Below are 18,782 nucleotides of genomic sequence, written 5' to 3' on the forward strand. Positions count from 1 at the left end.
CACCTCTCAGGGAAAAGCCGGGGGTCTGGGAAGCCAGGGATGACGAAGAGCCAATTTCTAGTAAAATATCCTAAGAGGTGTCAGACTCTGCTATCTGAGGGCTAAATTAGAGAAAGCTGTTGCTTATCCAACTTCCTGTAAACGCCCGGCCGTAGCTGCGGCTGAGAGCCGCCCTCTCCTCTTTGCTGAGCGGGGGATCCACGGCCCCTTCAAGCGGTCGACCTCTGCCTTTGGGCTTCGTGCACAGGGTCAGTCTCTTTAACTGACACTGAGATGCCCTTTTAAACAGCAGCCTCCGTCGTCCTCTCTAAAGATGGGAAACTCGTACGCCGGCCAGCTGAAGACGACGCGGTTCGAAGAGGTCTTGCACAACTCCATCGAGGCTTCGCTGCGGTCCAACAGCCTGGTGCCCAGGCCCGTCTTCTCCCAGTTGTATCTAGAAGCCGAACAGCAGCTCTCCACGCTAGAAGGTAGGAGATGCCCTCGCGTCTGTCCTGTGTTGTGTGCAGCTTCTGTTGCAACAGAGCTGGAAACGCTTTCCTCCCCTGTGTGCAAAATGTTGAGTCTGGCGGAAAAGAACTGTTAGAAAAAGTTGCGCATACACTTGGACGTGGCTGAAAACAAACAAACCAACCAAACAATGATAAAGTTTCAGCCGTAAAGTTACAAGGAATCAAATTATTCACTGGCTAAGGGGAGGGAGGAAGAGGGGCGGGGGGGAGTATCCTGGAGTGGTTGTTACTTAGGCTCTCATCAGAAAGTCACTTGATAAGTGAGAAATTTTAACATGCTTTGGCCCTCAGTGGTCTTTTTTTTCTCTCTGCCTCGGGACTCACGGCCGTATCTTTGCAAACTAGTCTGGGTAGTTTTTGTGATGGCAGATGCCAGAGCCCTCTAGAAACTTCGAAAAGCCAGGAAAACACACCCTGATGAATGGAACGTGTGCCAGAAATAAATGCATAAATCATACTCAGGCATGGGGACAACTTTAGGGTTTCCTTATTTATCCGGAGAATAAAATGGTTCTGTTTCTCAATCTTTGATTTGTATCTTTAATAGCCATGTGTTTGCATGGCAGAAGCAACCCCATGGCAATCCATAGGGTGAGACCCTTACTCTTACGGAAGTCCTCTTGGTCAGTTCATGCCTTCTGCTTGAAGACTCAACTTAGATACCGAAGGGGAAAAGGACTATTGTTTACAACAAAAATGAGTCAATTAAGAAAGCACGCAGCCCGCCAGGTCCCCTGGATTGGGGTGGTCACGACGTGTGTGGGTCAGTATCAGTGTGCGTGTGCGTGTGTGTGTGTGTGTGTGTGTGTGTTGACAGGGTGTGGGGATGGCTGACCAGGAGGGTTGCACGTGAGGGGAAAACGAGGCACAGAGTTGCTTGTGTAGTGCCTGATGGTTCTCATTCTGGCCGGGAGGTGCTCCCTGGGTCGATCTTTGAAACATCTTACAACATTAACCTTGCAAATAGCACCAGTAAGGACCTGAGAGAGGGTCTGGGAGAAACTGGGCTGGGCTCAAAAGCACCAACTAGGGAAATGGAGAATTGTCTGGGTGTGCATGTCCTCCTGGAGGGGAGGCGTGGCTGCAACACGGTGGGGAGATGAGAACTCACTGGAGGGTCCCGGCTGTGTTTTTGGCCGGCTCAAAGACTTCCGTGAGGCATACATACGTTCAACGGTCATCCTTAACGGCCTTCCGTATCGAAAGGCTGCGTTGCTAATGATAAATTGACAATGGTCACGACAACTTAGTTTGCCTGGCATCCTGAAATCTACAAAGCGCGTTCACCTCCACCGTCTAACGTGATTAAATCCCACGGTTTGGGAAGATGGGCGCTGGGGTCGCCTGCAGTGTTGAAGGAGAGCCCGAGTCTCACCGTTGAACCCTTAACTCTGGCAGCTCTTTGATGAAGAGGGGGCAGATAGGGGGTTAAGTAGACGGGGGTGGGGGGGTGGGGGGTGGAGATGCTTACCTGGGGAGAGACAGGAGGTTCCCCAGGCAGCTTTTCCTTATGCCCCAGATCTCCACGGACTACCTGGGAGGCTGCATCTCGGACATTCTGCCTTCTTAGGATGTCCTCCCCTGCTGATAGGGCACTGGGCATGGGACACTTTGCAGAGACAGCTTTGAGCCTTATGCTCCTCCCGGCCTCCCGTGTTGAGGGCTGGGGGCCGGCTGTAGTGGGCTTGCTTGTTCAGCCCAAATGTTGAATGAAAACCAGAGCAGACCCTCTAGCTTTCCCTGTTTGTCCCACAAACAGAATAGAGAAATCCTCCCAAGGTGCAGGGGCCTGGGAGTGGGGGGGGGGGGGGGGGAGGGGGGGGGGGAGCTGGTGAGAAGGGGAGGACACTCTTTTTAGTTTGCTGGGTGTCACAATAAACTGAGCACACAGCTCTGCCCCTGGTTTCTGCATCATAAAACCTGGCGTAGACTGCCTGTGCTGGCGACACCTTGTTTTATAGTCTGTGTGTCTGTCTCTCCCCCTGGGTCTCTTATTACTGTCCTTCCTCAGACAATTACATTAAAGATGGTTTTTATGACCAGGGTGCCGGTGTACTAAACAGCCCTCGATCTGTTAACGTTTTCTGTATTTGTGAAGGTGATGCAGCAGGGGCCTTTGTGACTTTGTTCCCCGGCGTAGAGGTCTTACCACTTCCTCCCAGGGGAAAACCCTTTTATTACGTGTTACTTGCTGTTTTTAGAGAGAGAGCAAACAGAACAGATACCAGCATTGTGAGGTAAGTATTAATTTGTTAAACAAGATGCAGGTAATTCTTGGGGTCCCACCCGCTCAAAATGTCCTACGGCTTCTTGCCACAGAAAGATGCAATGAGGTAGGAACATTACAGTGATTAACAACCCCCATGCTCTGCAGAGTGAAGGTGGTGCAGTGGCATTTCTGGATTCCAGTGTTTCCAGCGTGAAGCTCCTAAGGTCCCCATCCTGTTGGTTTTGTCTGTCTGAGGCCGTGTGAATGCCCTCCTCCCTCCCTCCTCCTGCCGGGAGACCTTGGCCAGCAGTCTGGTCTGGTCTGCTCCCGGCTACAAGCCTCCTCGCCCTTCCTCGCTGCTGCCCGACTGATCCCATCAAAGGCCCTGGGATGTCTGCTATAGACCTTTGACCCTTGAGGGCAGCTTTCTTATCTGCTGGATTTTGAGCTCTTTCTTTGACTCTCGGAGGCTTAAGATGCCCTTCTTTCATTCTTTCTGAGAGTCTGAATTCCTGTTCTTTTTGGCTTAGCAGAATAATGTGCACACAGACCTTCCTGGGTGCCCGAGCGCTCCAGTGGCTCCGTCTTTCTCGCCCCTTTTCACTCGCTTGGTTGGTGTCTTGGCCGTCCCCTCCGGGAGCCGCCCCCCCCCCCCCCCACTTCCCGGGGGGTACTGGCTCAAAGAGCAGGTGTGATTGTGCAGGAGAGCCTTCTGTGACTCCCTCTCCTCTGGTGGTTACAGGACAGTCCCAGCCCCCACGGGGTCCTGTGCTGCATTGCGGGCGCCTGTGGTCTGGGCGGGACTCTGTCCCTCCTGCTAAAGCCATTCCAGACCTGCATTTAATGGCAGGAAGGAAGCATCTGAAGGAGGCTCCCGAGTTTATCCCCACCCCCCTTGTGCTCTTCCTGGGTAATCTTTTTACAGTCTTCCTGCCGCCTCTGTGTACTCCAGGCCCGGAAAGACAGAGACCCCAGGAATCTTCACTTCCTGCTCTGACCTACCCAAGGTCACGGGCCCAGGCTGGCTTACGGTGTTCACTTTCTTCCGCCTCTTGTCCCACGGGCGCCTTTTAAAATGGTGGCCACCATGAAGATATGTTCCCAGTACCCTGTGCTGATTCAATCACATCAGGAATATTCTGTGCAACTCTGAGGGCTGCGTTTCTCCCCTGCATAGACTACAACAGCTCAAAGTGCCCTTATGTAAACACCTCCTTTTAAAGATGCGGGATCTGGGGGCTCCTGGGTGGCTCAGGTGGTTGAGCATCAGGCCCTCGATTTCAGCTCAGGTCATCATCTCAAGGTTCATGGGTTCGAGCCCTGTGTCGGGTGCCACACTGCCCCTCTCACTCTGCTCCTCCCCTGCTCACTCTCGCTTTCTCTCTCTTTCTTTCAAAAATAAATATTAGAAAAAAATAGAAAAGTTGCAGGATCTTTTTTTTTATTTTTTTTTTTAACATTTATTTATTTTTGAGACAGAGAGAGACAGAGCATGAACGGGGGAGGGGCAGAGAGAGAGGGAGACACAGAATCGGAAGCAGGCTCCAGGCTCCGAGCGGTCAGCCCAGAGCCCGACGCGGGGCTCGAACTCACGGACCGTGAGATCGTGACCTGAGCCGAAGTCGGACGCTTAACCGACTGAGCCACCCAGGCGCTCCGAAAAGTTGCAGGATCTAATGCACAGAGAGGTTAAGTCACTTTCCTGTGGCCACACAGACCATGGAAGGCCCAAGTACTAGAACTTGGATCCGCAGTTCCCAGCTCTGCCTCTCTCCACGGCACATGACTTCGTCATTAAACTAGAACCACCGGGTGGACGGAGGGTGTGAGAGCCAAGGAAGAGGAGGTTGGAGAAATGGAGAAAACAGGAGACCGAGAAATAAAAAAGAAGAAACAATGGTCTCCCAGCCCGGCCTATTTAAGAATGCTGGGCGTGACCCTGTCCCACGAAGACATGTTCATGCTGTTTGTTAAATGACATTTAAACGTGGACAAGTTGAGAAAGATTTTTAACCCCAAATTTCTGTTAAAAAAGTCAGGACTATTCTTGCGTAGCCTTGGAAATTCATGAACATGGCCCCCCCCCCCTTCTCTAGCCGAGCTGGGTAAAGACGGCGTGCTCGCATCGGCTGGACAGGTGTTTTCTGGGTGCTTCTCTGCATGAGCATTTTACGGGGTGCCCGGAGTACCGAGACGGAGAAGGGCAAGGACCCCACAATCTAGGAGCTGAGAGTCTGGGGAATGACAATAAGCTGTTCCATTGCCCAGGTAGAGTGCCCATGGTGAGATTCCCGTGGCCCATTGCTGGCTCTCCTGGCCAGTTTCATGTTTTCTGTGACTCCTAAAATGCTATTTCACTCGGAAAAAAAAAAAAACAACTGGGACGCCTGGGTGGCTCAGTCGGTTAAGCGGCCGACTTCGGCTCAGGTCACGATCTTGCGGTCCGTGAGTTCGAGCCCCGCATCGGGCTCTGTGCTGACAGCTCGGAGCCTGGAGCCTGTTTCAGATTCCTGTGTCTCCCTCTCTCTGACCCTCCCCTGTTCATGCTCTGTCTCTCCCTGTCTCAAAAATAAATAAAACGTTAAAAAAAAAAATTAAAAAAAATTAAAAGAAGAAATCAACAACAAAAAAAGAAATTTTCCTGAAGTCATAACCTGCCTGGCCCTGTTCTGGAATGGTGCCTTGCATGTATGTGACAAATTTGGGTGCGTGTTTTCAGAAATGCCTCTGCGTCCCCTTTTCCCTTGGGGATGAATAAAAAGGTACCGTTCGTATTGTGTAGAGGCGATTCATGCCACGGTTTCTGTTCTTAACTAACCGGTGCAGTCAGTTGCTAGAACATCGGTGCGGGCAGCAGACACAGCTGGGAACGGGCCAGCTGTGCTGCTTATCGGGTCTCTGAAGTGCGGCAGGCCGATCACTGGGCCTCTCTAGGCCTCAGTGTGCCCACCTGCAAAATGGTCTAGATCTTAATCTGTGGTACCTCCCACAGAAATATTTTTGGAGTGCCTACCAGGTACCAGGCTTCGTGCACCGTTCTTCTCCACCAGTTACCGCGTGTTGACCCCTGTGCGTGTGCAGACAGGCGCAGCTCTCGTGGATGGGGAGACAGGTGAACCCGGATTCGAGGTCGCGAGGCCAGGCTTGGAGCCTGAGTCTGTGACCTGGGGAGAGTCCCCTGACCTCAGCTGGCCCCTCCAGCAAAGACGGGGGATGACACCCGACCTTGGGGTGTGTCTGTCGGGACGGGCTGGCTGTTCGGTGGCCGAGACTTGCGGACTAGCTGCTTCTGCCTGACGCCTCGCTCCCCTTTGCCCCTTCTAGGTGGAGGCCGAGGGGACAATGAGGACGAGGAAGAAGAGGGGGAAGGGGCGCTGGAGCCCAGCGGTCCCCCGAATCCCTACCAGATGCACCCTCCGCCCGAAGGCTGCTGCACCACAGACGGTGAGCCCGCAGAGTGCGTGACCCTGGCCCCTGGCAGGTGACAGCGGGCGTACCCTCCCCCACCCAGCAGCGTTGGCTGCACCTCACCGTGGCCGTCAGGCTCTCACCCCTCAGCGCTCTCTGGACGCCTCAACTTCACCAACGGGTTTGGGTCCAACAGTTCATTTTGCTACGTTGGCTGTTTGAAAACTAGAACGTGCCTCTCAATTCGGGTCGGCTGGTGCTGCACGTTTAGCTCAGACCAATACGCGGGAACCATCTTTCTCCTTTATCGCACTTTATGGTTGAAAAAGACAGACCTGTGGTCTCTCAGGAACCCCGTAGGGTCGGTGACTCGCTCCCGTCGCGCTGTTGAGGGACCGAGGCACAGGGATGCCAGATGCTTCATCTGGTCGTAAGAGCTCGCGCTCTGCATGCAGAGACCCTGGGAGCAAACCCCTGGCTCTCCCACTCCCTAGCCCAACAGCCTGTCTGAGTGGCGTATGTTCATCTGTCGCCACACCAGGCGAATGGTTTAGTGAGTGAATTAATTATATTGCCCCTCCCAACTCTGGAAGTTTGGAGATAAAAGATACTCTCGGATATTGGAGCTAGTTAGGTAAGCAGACCCTTCGTCCACGATGTGGGAAGTGCCAGCAGGGTGGGGTGGGCGACCAGGGGTGCCTGGGAGCCCACGAAAGGTTGCTGACACAGGTCGAGAGTTTAGGGAAGGCTTCCTGGAGGAGGTGGCCCATCGTCTGGGGTTTGGAGGATTGGCAGGAGTCTGTGAGAGGGTTGGGGGAAGCTGGGACATTCCAGACAGAAGGACGGCATGGGCAGAGGCTCAGAATGGGGAGCGTGGAGCCCATGTGGGGAGCCGCCAGCAGTTTAGGTAGGAGTCTGAGGTGTGGCTGGGCAGGGCTCAGTGCGGGGATCATGTGGGGTGTAGAGGCCCCGTGTGTGGGGCTGGACGTGACCTTGTGCAGGATGGCGGCGGGGGAGGCAGGCAGCCCTCGCTGGGGCTGCTGCTCTGGGGTGAGGGACACCAGCACAGTGGCCCTTCATGAGGGGGCCTTCTCGTGTCCACCTAATGAAACAAAACAGCGAGCTCTCCAGTGGTCATTACGGTGATTTTCAAAGAATTTCCAAGTAAACGCAGTAATGGTGTCCATAGCCCGTCTTCCTCCAGTTCTTCATTTAAAAAATATATTTTTTTTATTGTTTATTCACTTTGGAGAGAGAGAGAGCGCATGGGGGAGGGGCAGAGAGGGAGACACAGAATCCGAAGCAGGCTCCAGGCTCCGAGCTGCCAGCACAGAGCCCGACGCGGGGCTCGAACTCACAGACCGCGAGATCATGACCTGAGCCGAAGTCAGACGCTCAACCGACTGAGCCCCCCCAGGCACCCCTCCTTCAGCTCTTCAGAAGGCTGGGCCCAGGCCGCCGCGTAGGTGGAAGGCCTGCTTCCCTAAGACGATGGAGGGGAGCCACCCCGAGCTGGGTCGGACCTGCCTCCACCCTGGCCTTCCTCTCTGTGGCTCTGAGCAAATCACATAACCTCTTTGGAGCCTCGATTTCCGTGTCTTCAGACTGGCAGCTGGAACACTTCCCCACAGGTGATCAAGTGACAGCTTTGCAGAGCTTATCCTGGCCCAGGGCCTGGCCCACCGTGGGCACTGGCTCTGTGCCTTCTGGCCTCCCCACCCCTCAGGGCCCCTTTGTGGCCCTCCTGCCGGGGGCACGGTGTTGTCGATGGCAAAGCCAGGTGTGTGCGGGAGGAGTCCATGGACGGTACTGTAGGGTTTTGCAGGGGGAGCCTTGGGACCATCAGGCCATGTTAGCTGTCACCGCCTCCGTCGGTAACTAAGGATGGAACGGACACGGGATGGGGCTGGATGTGCCCAAAGACCTTGGGAAGGGCCTGTCCAAATAAGTCTCAGCTGTTTCTCTCTATTTCCAGATGCCTCGGGCCATGTATTTCTTAAATTTTTTAAAAAAGTTTTTAGGAATTTATTTTGAGAGAGCAAGTGTGGGCGGGAGAGACGCAGAGAGAAAGAGAGAGAATCCCAAGCAGGCTCCGCACTGTCAGTGTAGAGCCTGACGTGGGGCTCGAACTCATGAACCGTGAAATCATGACCTGAGCCGAAATCGAGAGTCAGACGCTTAACTGACTGAGCCACCCAGGCGCCCCTGGACACTTATTTTTTGAATGGGAAATCTACTTAAAAGCTCTAAGATACAGAATGTCCAAAAGGGTATGGAGTGAAGGCCTCCTTGATGGTCAGTGTCCTTGTGTCCCATCCCCAGAGATGGCCAGTGTTACCAGGCTCCTGCTCCCTATTTGTGACATTTGTCTTTTCCTCATACGTGTAAGGAACACCGGGCGTAAAGAATATCAAATTGCTCACAATCTCTTATGGATTTATCTCGTGTACATTCTAATTGAGCATCACGTGCCTACACTTTTTCCTGGTGAGTTTCATCTGTACGTCAACGTGTATCATGTGACACCATCATCATAAAAATAATTAGCGTGTGGTGAGTGGCCTCAGTAAGTAGGGTCCTAATCTTACCTCTTAGAACTAGTTTGAAAGTCAGCCACATCCAGAGGTGAGCTTTGTTCCCGACAAGACCTGGAACGCTGTCCTCCCTTTGCCCACGCGGAGCCCGGGTCTGGGGAGGCCCCTGGGCAGCGTGTGTGAGTCTCGTCCGTTCCTCCCAGGGTTCTGCCAGGCGGGGAAGGACCTGCGTCTCGTCTCCATTTCCAGTGAGCCCATAGACGTCCCTGCAGGCTTTCTCCTCGTGGGGGCCAAGTCCCCCAGCCTGCCGGACCATCTCCTGGTGTGTGCCGTGGACAAAAGGTTCTTGCCGGATGACAATGGGCACAACGCTCTTCTTGGTAAGTCCTTTCTTTGCCCTTCGCTGTGGCTCCATCCGCATGGGGGACAGGGACAAGAGAGGCCATGGGGGGTGGGGGACAGGCCGCCTTTGGGGGCTCTTGATCAGTGCATCCTACCGCCCCGTTTGTTTTTCAGTAGGCTCTTTCCGTGTGAAGTGGAACGTAAATGAGATTTATCCTGAGATGTGGCTGACCTCCTATAGAAAGCCCATCATTTAGTACTGTCTTGTGCGTATGTTCATCAAGCCGTTTCTAAGCGCCTGCCTGTGTCAAGAATAGGATACGGGCCTTGTGCTCGATGCTTTCAGAGGGCATCAGACCTGAGGCGGTGGGAGAACAGGGCTGAGTATGTGTTCCCCGCTTGCAGAACATTCGTAGCCTTCTCCAGAAGGTGGGGAGCGATTCCTGCACGTGCCCTGGCCCCTTCACCTGGTCCGGTGTCTCCCGTGGAGGAGCATCAGGCAGGCAGAAGGGCTGGTAATGATCTGGTCCAGACGTAGCGTCAGGAAGAGTCTTCGCGCTGTAGAACGCTTAAATTTCATGCTCGATACACCGCCCCCCCCCCCCTCAAAAAGCTGCGTAGGTAAATGCACGCCAGTGGGTATTTATTGAGCACATTTTAGGACTGAGGCACTATGCAAAGGACCCGAGAGGGGAGGAGGGGATGAGGGAGAGCAAGGATTGACCCGCAGAAGACGAGTAGTTCCTGCCACGAGGAGACAGTGACTGTGGGTAAATGCTGAACCAGGGCAGGTGAATGTGGGCTGGACAGACAGACACAGCTCTGGGATGGTGACCAGAGAGAGAGAGAAAGAGAAGGTTCTGGCCAACTCTGTCTCTCTAGGCGGGAGGGGCTTATTATAACTAGTTCTCGAGAACAAGAGTAATCCCGGGAAATTCACTCCACCAAAGGAGCTCACGGAGTCCTTCCGTCTCGGATTTAATTTGCTCGTCGAGGCCACTCAGGATGAAACGTGCCGGTAGGACTGTGCCAGTGACTTGGCCAGCGTTTGATCTGGCGGCAGCCGCGGCTTGGGCTGGATTCCACCACTTAGTGACTGTAAAGGAATTGCCAGGGCAGTAAATCAAGGAGGTTCTGTGTCTTGAAACGTGGGGACAAGAATCTTTGAGTTCATTCACCGCCAGCCCCTAACAGCTTTGGCTCCTCAGGTGGCGAGTGCAGAGGAAGTGGGGGCTTTGTTAATTGCTCGCCAGAAAGCCATCGGAGGTGGGTTACGAGGGCCGGTCGGTAATAACCGACGCTTTCTTCTTTTAAAATAACTTTATGCTCTCAGCTTGCACACTTAACACTGTGTAGGTTTCCTGCAATTAACCCTGATGGCTGCGCGGGACAAGGTGGGCCTACAGCCCTCCGGGGGCCTGGGCTCCGCACTTTTTAGTGACCTATAAAACGGAAGCTGTGGAATATCTTGGGGGAAGCAATGGCTTTAGCTCCTAATTTATAACCGCCCCCCCCCCCAATTTATAACGAAAGGAATCTTGTTTTAGTGACTTGGGATCAACAGAGGGATTTTGTCTGAGAAGCTGAAAGATGAAAATCTAGATGTGTGTTTCCATTTTTTTTTTTTTAATTTTTTTTTTTTTCCAACGTTTATTTATTTTTGGGACAGAGAGAGACAGAGCATGAACGGGGGAGGGGCAGAGAGAGAGGGAGACACAGAATCAGAAACAGGCTCCAGGCTCCGAGCCATCAGCCCAGAGCCCGACGCGGGGCTCGAACTCACGGACCGCGAGATCGTGACCTGGCTGAAGTCGGACGCTTAACCGACTGCGCCACCCAGGCGCCCCTGTGTTTCCATTTTTTGACGACGGGAATTCCTCTCGATTGGCTGATCACTGAGGCAGGAGATGACCTCCAGCTAGAATGTCCTTTTCTATCGGGGTGTAAATGAGTCCTATGTTCACGCAGCATTTGTGGAATGTGTACCCCGTGTCGAAGGTGGACCTTCAGTTCAGCCCAGGGCCCCAGAGTCAAGTCCAACCTGGTCCTTCGCTGGGAGCTTGCCAGCTGGTGCGGAAAGCTCGGCCAGACGGGGACTTTCTAACACATCTCTGGGCGGCACGTGAGAGCTGAGGGTTAAAGTGCCGAGGGGGTACAGAAGGGCACACGGAGCCCAGTGACGGGAACAGTGTCTCAGGGTGTGGTGTGTGAGCTGGGCCCTGAAAAACCAGTGGCATTTTGCAAGTCAGAGAACAGTAGCACCTACACGCTAATGGCAGCCACTTTACTAAGCACTTACCGCGTTCTAGAAACTGTTCTAAATAGGTTATCAGTGTACCGGTGGGTACGTTATTATCTAGCATTTGTGTATGAGGTAGCAAAGGCACAGAGAGGTTAACTGACTTGCTCAGGGTCGTAAATGGCAGGTCCTGAATTTGAGCCCAGGTGCTCTGGCCCTGGCCCTCCTACTCCGGGGAACGGGTGCCCTCAGGAAGAGGGGGAACCGTGTGCGTGAAGGAACATGGTGTGCTGGAATGAAGGAGCGGAGGCTGGGAGTGGGGGCTGCTTGGGCCCCGCCTGGGCAAGGCTGCCATTCCTGGGAAGTCATTTTTCAAATAATAGTATAATGCGTCTGTCTTGTGTCTTTAACAATTACTAACACACGGCCAGTCTTGTTTCACCCACGACTCCTTCTCGAACTTCTGGATTGTTGGGGAAGCAAACCCCAGACATGTCGTTTCACCTGTAAACGTTTCCGTGTGTGTCTCTAAACAATAAGGGCTCTTTGTTAGAATTCCTATACCATCATCGTATCTACAAAATTTACCAGTAATGCCATAATATTACCCAATAGCCAGTGTGTTCAAATTTTGTCTTACAGTTTTGGTTTTGTTTTGGTGGATGTTTTGTTTGAATCAACATCCAACCAAGATTGTCCCAAAGCATTTGGCTGGCCTGTCGCTAATTCTGTCTTCACGCATAGGTCCCTCCTTCCTAGTTGTCCCTTACAGTTTTTATTTTTGGACATGTTCAAAGAAGGTGATTTCTGTGTTTGTTTGTTTGTTTATGTTTATTTATCTTTGAGAAAGAGCGAGAGAGAGAGACACAGAATCCGAAGCAGGTTCCAGGCTCCGAGCTGTCAGCACAGAGCCTGGCACGGGGCTCGAACTCACAGCGAGATCATGACCTGAGCCAAAGTTGGACGCCTAACCGACTGAGCCGCCCCTGATTGCTGTGTTGTTAACTTGCAGTGTAGAACGATCTCTTAGAGGTCACGTGAATAACTGATTTCTGCCCCCTTCTTCCAAAGCGACAATCAGGCGCAGGGAAAGTGGCCGTGAGCCTCTCGCAGGATTCTGGGGGTCTTGTTGGTTATGTGGCAAGAATGCACCACCCGCCAGCCTTGAGGTTGGTCCCATCTTCCTGTGCCCATCACCCCCCATCCCGTTTGTGTCTCATCTGAAGCCTGCCGCGGCTCTTAAGGCTTTCCCTGTGCCTCTGGCTGCTGCCTGGTACACTCTGGCCTGTGTCCCCCTTCCCGGGCACATGCGGGAGAATTGCAAAGGGAGGTGCGCTTTGGAGTCCTCCAGAGGCCCACCTCCAGAGACGCGAGGAGAAAGTAGATCCCTTGTGAACTTTAGTCGGAACGTGGCCAGAATACCGAGGCTGGGGGCCACGGACGTGTTTTTTCCTCGTTCGCCGTTAGGCTCTATTTACCTCCACAACGAGGATCGTGGCAGAAACAACAGCAGTCAAATACAAAGTGGAAAAGGAGAAAGTTGCCCATCACCCCCAAGTGAACCTCCGTTGTACTTTGCCCATTTTCTTCTCCGTGCACCATCCAGGCGGGGCATTTGAAATGGTTTTCACAGCTTGTATTTCACAAGCGTGGACATAAGGCTCGGTTTTGGCTTTTCTGCTTCACTTGCTGCAATACCCAAGGACGATGCTCCTTTTATCGTCGCCGTTCGCTTTCAGGGAACAGGAGGGCAGGGCCTGCCTGTGATGACTCCGTCCTTAAAAGGAGCACGGAGCCCCTCTCAAGGTCTGACCTCGGCTTCAGGGTCCAATTTAAGCCCTGCCTCGCCAGGAGGTCTTTCCATGGAAGGGGGAGCACGTGTGGGCACCAGTTCGGGGTGTGCGTGTGCGACACCACCCGGGGTGCCAAACGCTGGCCGGGCCTGAGGGGAAACTCGATAGTGCCGCCCCCGTGTGGTCAAAAAAAGACTCGTTTTTCTGGAATAGTTCATGGGGGGTGGTAACCTCGAAGGAACCGCTTCTCTGCACTCTGGATATTTATGCCGGAGAGTTTGAGGATTCAGGACAGGCTTTCTAGGCCTGTCTTCTAAAGAGAGTATCATCCTGGGGCTCCCGGGTGGCTCAGTCGGTTGAGCGTCTGACTTCGGCTCAGGTCACGATCTCGCGGTCTGTGGGTTCGAGCCCTGCGTCGGGCTCTGGGCTGACGGCTCGGAGCCTGGAGCCTGCTTCCGATTCTGTGTCTCCTTCTCTCTCTGCCCCCCTTCCCCCTGCCCCATCTCACACTCTGTCTCTCTCTCCTTCAAAAGTAAATAAACATAAAAAAGAAAAAAATTAAAGACAGTATCATCCTGGTCCTGGTCCTGATTATCTCCCTGGTCCTGAGGCAGATTTCCAAAGAGAACGGCTCATTTTATTCTTCCTCGTGAAATTTTTTTACTGCCGTTGAGACGACTTCTGGGAAAATTAGAATCGCCTCACCTGTTCAGCTAGGGGTGGCTTCAACCATTTCCCCTGTCTCCAGGGACCAGTCGGTCAGCCGTCCTGTGGTCCCGAGTCACCTCTTAGAAGAGCAGTCCGTATTTGCTGCAGCTTGCAGCTGGCTCCCCAAATACTTACCAGGCAGACCCAGGCCTTCCACCTTCGGAACCGCGAGAAGGCCTTCCCGATGGCCCGTGGTCTCATCCCTCCATCTGAAAGGGCGCAGTGGTCCTACCGCCCACCTTTGTCACGGATCAAAGGCCTGTGGTCCACGTAGCTGTCTCTGGATGGCAGCAGGGCCCCGGCAGGGTGCTTTCCACACACCTTGGTCTTGAAGTTCTGTTTCTCGTTCATCCATCTTTTCGAAAATTTTTTTTTTTAACCTTTATTTATTTTTGAGACAGAGAGAGACAGAGCATGAATGGGGGAGGGGCAGAGAGAGAGGGAGACACAGAATCGGAAACAGGCTCCAGGCTCTGAGCCATCAGCCCAGAGCCTGATGCGGGGCTCGAACCCACGGACCGCAAGATCGTGACCTGAGCTGAAGTCGGACGCTTAACCGACTGAGCCACCCAGGCGCCCCACATCCATCTTTTCAACACTTGGGGTCAGAATCCCTTCCAGAGAGCTTGGAAGGTTTCTCAGGGCCTTGTTTTTTTGTTTTTGTTTTTTTCCCCCCATTTTATTATTTACTTATTTATCTTTTACGTCCAAGTTAGTTAGCATATCGTGCAATAGTGATTTCAGGAGTAGGTTCCAGTGATTCATCCCCGATGTGTACCCAGCGCTCCTCCCTTAATGCCCCTCGCCCACTCAGCCCATCCCCCCCTCCCACAACTTGTGCAGCCACCCTCAGTTTGTTCTTTGTGTTTTCAAGAGTCCCCCTCCTTGTTTTTAGAATCTTTTTCCATCCGTTTTGTATCTTACATTGCACATATGGGTGAAGTCATATGATCTTTGCGTTTCTCTAATTTCGCTGAGCATAATCCCCTCTAGTTCCATCCAGTATTCTTAAATGGCAGCTGAGCTGCGTTTGTCTTCAGAGATCCAGGTTGGAGACAAAGGAAGAAATAAAAACATTAGATTGTTATTTCAAAGGAGGTGCAGAAATCCTGATATGTTCACATTGATAGCCTGTTTCGCCTCTCCTTCCCTTCTGATATCTATCGTCTATGACGTGCTGGACGCTGGTCTGTGCACAGACACTTAACATGTACAGACACAACCCACCCCTACGTGCAGTCACCCCATGACGCTGGTCCTTTAGAGCGAGGGAATAGCTATGGGGAAAAAGATGCGAATTTCAATGACTGAACACTGAAAAAGAGGTTACGGTGGTTCTCTGTTCAATATGAAGAGCTGTAGGGGAGGACAGGGAGCTTCAGCCCTTCGGGTCAAGGGAAGCCCCGAAGAAGTGGACGTTTGAGTTGGGCATTGAGTGGCAGGGACACATGCAGCACGCAGGTGGGACTCAAGGGAGGAAGAGTGTGAGCCTGGAGGCATGAGGGCGGTGGGAGCGGGCGGGCGGGTCCGTTCGGGGATTCGGCACAGCAGAGCGAGGAACAGGGGTGAAGGCTGGAGCTATGGGGGTTGGGTAGCATTTGGGGTGGCCTTGAATGCCACGCTTGTCAGTCTCCACCCCATTTGCCTGCTGGGCTGGAGTGCCACACCGTCTACCTCCACTGGGGAATATTCCGTGACCTCTCCGGTCCTCAGCCCTCCCCAAAGAAGGATTCGTGTCCCAAGGGGCCGGGTGTTTGTGTCAGTTAAGCTGAGTGAGTGACCTTGTCTAGAGGACGGTAAAAGGGCCAGCATCTCGCTGGCTCTCTGTGCGTGTTAGTTCCTTTCCTGTCCCTTTAAGAACAAGGAAATAGCACAGTGCTTGGCATCTCTTCGATACTTTGTTTGTTCTGGTGCAGAGAGAACAGGATTCTGGAAGTTTAAACTAAACCTGTCCCTGTCCTGTGGCTAGACCAAGAGATCTGTCCCTATTTCTAAGGCCTTTTACGGAGTATTAAATGTGCTTAAAATAGATCAGAAAATCCAGTGAGTGTCTGTACTGTAGGTGCCTTATTTCTCTGTGGAGATGTTTTGAACCTTCACGAACACGTTGCTTTGAACATTAGCCAGAGGCCTCAGGAATACCCTGTTTGAAAGCAGGGCTCACACACCGAGCCACGTGGCCCTCATGGGCTAAGTCAAAGTGACCTTTGGAAACTTGTCGGCCAGAGAATATGATGAAACAGATCAGTCTCTGCTTTAGGGTCTTTCCTGCCAAAGGGCCTTGTACCATAGAAACCAGACGCCCCGGTGGGCAAAGCAAGGTCCCCAGGAAGGTCTTCCTGAGATGGTGGGTGTAGACCAGAGCAGCTAGGCCAATCGTCACATTTGTCCCATGTTAACCCGCGGTTGCACTGAGTGTGGTTTGCATGGACTTTATAGCTTGTAAAGGTCTCTTTATCCCTATTCACTGGATTTTAATGGTTCATAAGAGGTCATTTTGTCATCGGGCGACCCTTCTGGAGCCTCACTGCTGGTGGGAACCTCTGTCCATCCCAGAAAGGCCCATTCCGGCCTCGGCTGCAGGATGCCAATGTTGTGACAGCCACACTGGGGCAGCGGGTCTCCGTTCCGCTGGTTGCCAAACCCTTCCAGCCCCACCCCGTGGAGCTCTCTTTGTTTCTTGCAGCGACTCATGGGATCAGGATGGAGTTTGGGGCTCCTGGGAGGTCCTCAGTGCGTCTAGCGTCAGTGGTCTGATGGCTTTGAGATTCTGTGACCAGTCAGCACTGAAGGAGATGGGCGTGTACCACTTCCTGCAGGAACTTGATCAATGTAGACGGTTGAATGCGATAGTCTCATCTTGTAATGTTTACTGTGTGTATAGGCTTTAAAATCTGGCACCCCCCCCCCCCCCCCCGGCAAGTTCAGTCTTCCAAGCTTCAGGGCCTCCTCCATGACTAAGTCTTCTTGGGCCTCCTTCTGTTCAAGTCAAGGTCATTTCGACCCTTGGACCAACATAAGGTGCTAGGGACCCTTGCCCCGTGGAATTTTCGGGTTCGTGGCACAGGATGGGAGTATTTAGAATTTCCACAAAGTCTGCATTATTTGACGAGTATGTTGGAGGTAAGTTGGAGACCTTCGTGGTGGTTTCCCTCCCCCAGGTTTCTCTGGGAATTGCGTTGGCTGTGGAAAGAAAGGCTTCTGCTACTTCACAGAATTCTCTAATCACATAAATCTCAAGTTGACCACTCAGCCCAAGAAGCAGAAACACTTGAAGTATTACCTGGTCCGCAACGCACAAGGGACTCTAACCAAAGGACCTCTCATCTGTTGGAAAGGCTCAGGTGAGCAGTTCGGCTTTGAGCAGGGTTGGGTGGGTGAACGGGGGTCCTCCAAGAGGGCCCAGGTGCCGGTCAGCCGGACTTCGAGGAGCGCCCAGGCTCCGTGGGCACAATTGCAGGCAGAAGGTCAGCCCCGTGAAATCAAAGCGCTGCTTTGCATTATGGGTAAACATTTGTAGTGCCAGCCTAATTGTGTGGGACGTTTAAAAGTTTGCAGGGGGCTACACCATCCTGTGTCTTCTTGGGGTAAGCGTTTGGGACAGAGGTTCTCAACCCAGGGTGATTCTGTCCCCCATCGTGACTGGAGAGCGCTACTGCCATCTGGTGGATGGAGGCCAGAGATGCTGCTAAACATCCGGCAGCACACAGGATAGCCCTTTCTGCCCACCCCCTGCCCCCCCTGCCCCCTACCCCAACCCACAAAGAACGATCAAGCCTAAATAATCAGCGGTGCCAAGGTTGAGAAACTCTGATTTAGAGAAATAATGGCTCGGATGATACCCGTCCTCTCTCTGCCCCGAACCCTGTGAAGGCCAGCGTCGTAGAAGTCACTGGGCTTCCCTCCTCCCTCCTGTCTCCCGGATCACCCGTGGCTAAGTCAACTATGGAGAGAAGAGGGTGGGGGGCAGTGGATTTTCAGAGGCTCAGCCTTGGATGGCCCCTGAGAGGCCCCCACTCAGCCAGCTGTGCAGGGACATGTCCTAGGAGGGGTCTCCACAAGAACCTTGTCTGGGTTGGTTCATCTCTGGTCACCTGGCCTCTCCTGGCCAGCCTCTGTGAATAGAAGGAAGGGACTTCAGGAAGGGCTGGCTCGGGGCCTTCCTCCCCCACCCCTACTCCTTTTCTTACTTGACTCAGTAAACATTTCTTGAGCTCCTGGTACCAAGAATTAGTAGTACAAAGTGGTGCTTCTGCTTTGGGACCCAGGAAGAGTCTTTGATCACGTGCTGTGACCAAGCACCTCACAGGCTAGATGCAACTCCTGGGAGGGAATCTTTCCAGCAGAGGGTGGCTTTCAGGACAGGGGGCTCTCAGCTCTTTCTCTGCCTCTGAGTAAAAATCTGTTCTTTCCTTGGGCTTGAAGGGCAGCGATGGGGGTGACTCATTCGTGTCCTCTGTTTTTCTCTTTGTCCCAAACGCTCAGGGTTGCTCCCTCTCCCTATAATCAGAGCTGCCCCTCGGACGGATCCCCCTGCCCTTGGCACGGAGCCGTGGGGGTTATCGCACCCCCGCCTCCCCCAGCTACGCTGAGGCAAGGCTGGCATGGCATTGGCACCGTTTTGGTTATCTAGGTGTCTGGCTCTCTTGGGGGACAGCCTCCGGTCTAGGAAGGCCTCGCGTGACCGGGGTGGGGGGGGGGGGGAGTTGGTTTTCATGCACGCGTCTTGCCCCCTTAGAGTTCAGAAGCCGGCCGACCTCCGCCAGTGCCTGTTCCAGCTCACTCTTCCCGCCAGCGGAGAGCTCTGGGCCTCTGGCTGCCTTCTCCAGCGAGCCCGTTCCCGGAGCCAGCCCGAGCGTCCCCCTGGGAGCCCAGCAGGCAGGTGAGGCGACCGAGAAGCACAAAGGAGCTAAACCCACAAGCCTGGCAGCTTGAGGGTGCAGCCCAAGCGATCTTCTTGTTTCTTTTTGTAAAGTGTGTTTATTTTTGAGAGTGGGGGGAGGGGCAGAGAGAGAGAGAGAGAGAGAGAGAGAGAGA

At 53.3% G+C, this 18,782-nt stretch overlaps 1 protein-coding gene across 9 annotated transcripts in view; it reads left to right on the top strand.

Annotated features, from left to right (window-relative positions):
* GREB1 (growth regulating estrogen receptor binding 1) overlaps positions 1-18,782 on the top strand; it is a 147,569-nt gene that overhangs the window by 69,999 nt on the left and 58,788 nt on the right. For all 9 annotated transcript variants that reach the window (XM_040496093.1, XM_040496096.1, XM_040496095.1 and 6 more), the window contains exons 2-6: positions 290-470; positions 6,046-6,165; positions 8,867-9,043; positions 16,907-17,089; positions 18,484-18,627. In XM_040496093.1, the coding sequence (XP_040352027.1) occupies positions 314-470; positions 6,046-6,165; positions 8,867-9,043; positions 16,907-17,089; positions 18,484-18,627 (781 nt within the window). In that variant the 5' untranslated portion in view covers positions 290-313. The remainder of the gene's footprint in view (positions 1-289; positions 471-6,045; positions 6,166-8,866; positions 9,044-16,906; positions 17,090-18,483; positions 18,628-18,782) is intronic.

Source organism: Herpailurus yagouaroundi, unplaced genomic scaffold, assembly GCF_014898765.1.
Source record: "Herpailurus yagouaroundi ecotype Mexico unplaced genomic scaffold, PumYag 188, whole genome shotgun sequence".
Lineage (NCBI taxonomy): Eukaryota > Metazoa > Chordata > Mammalia > Carnivora > Felidae > Herpailurus > Herpailurus yagouaroundi.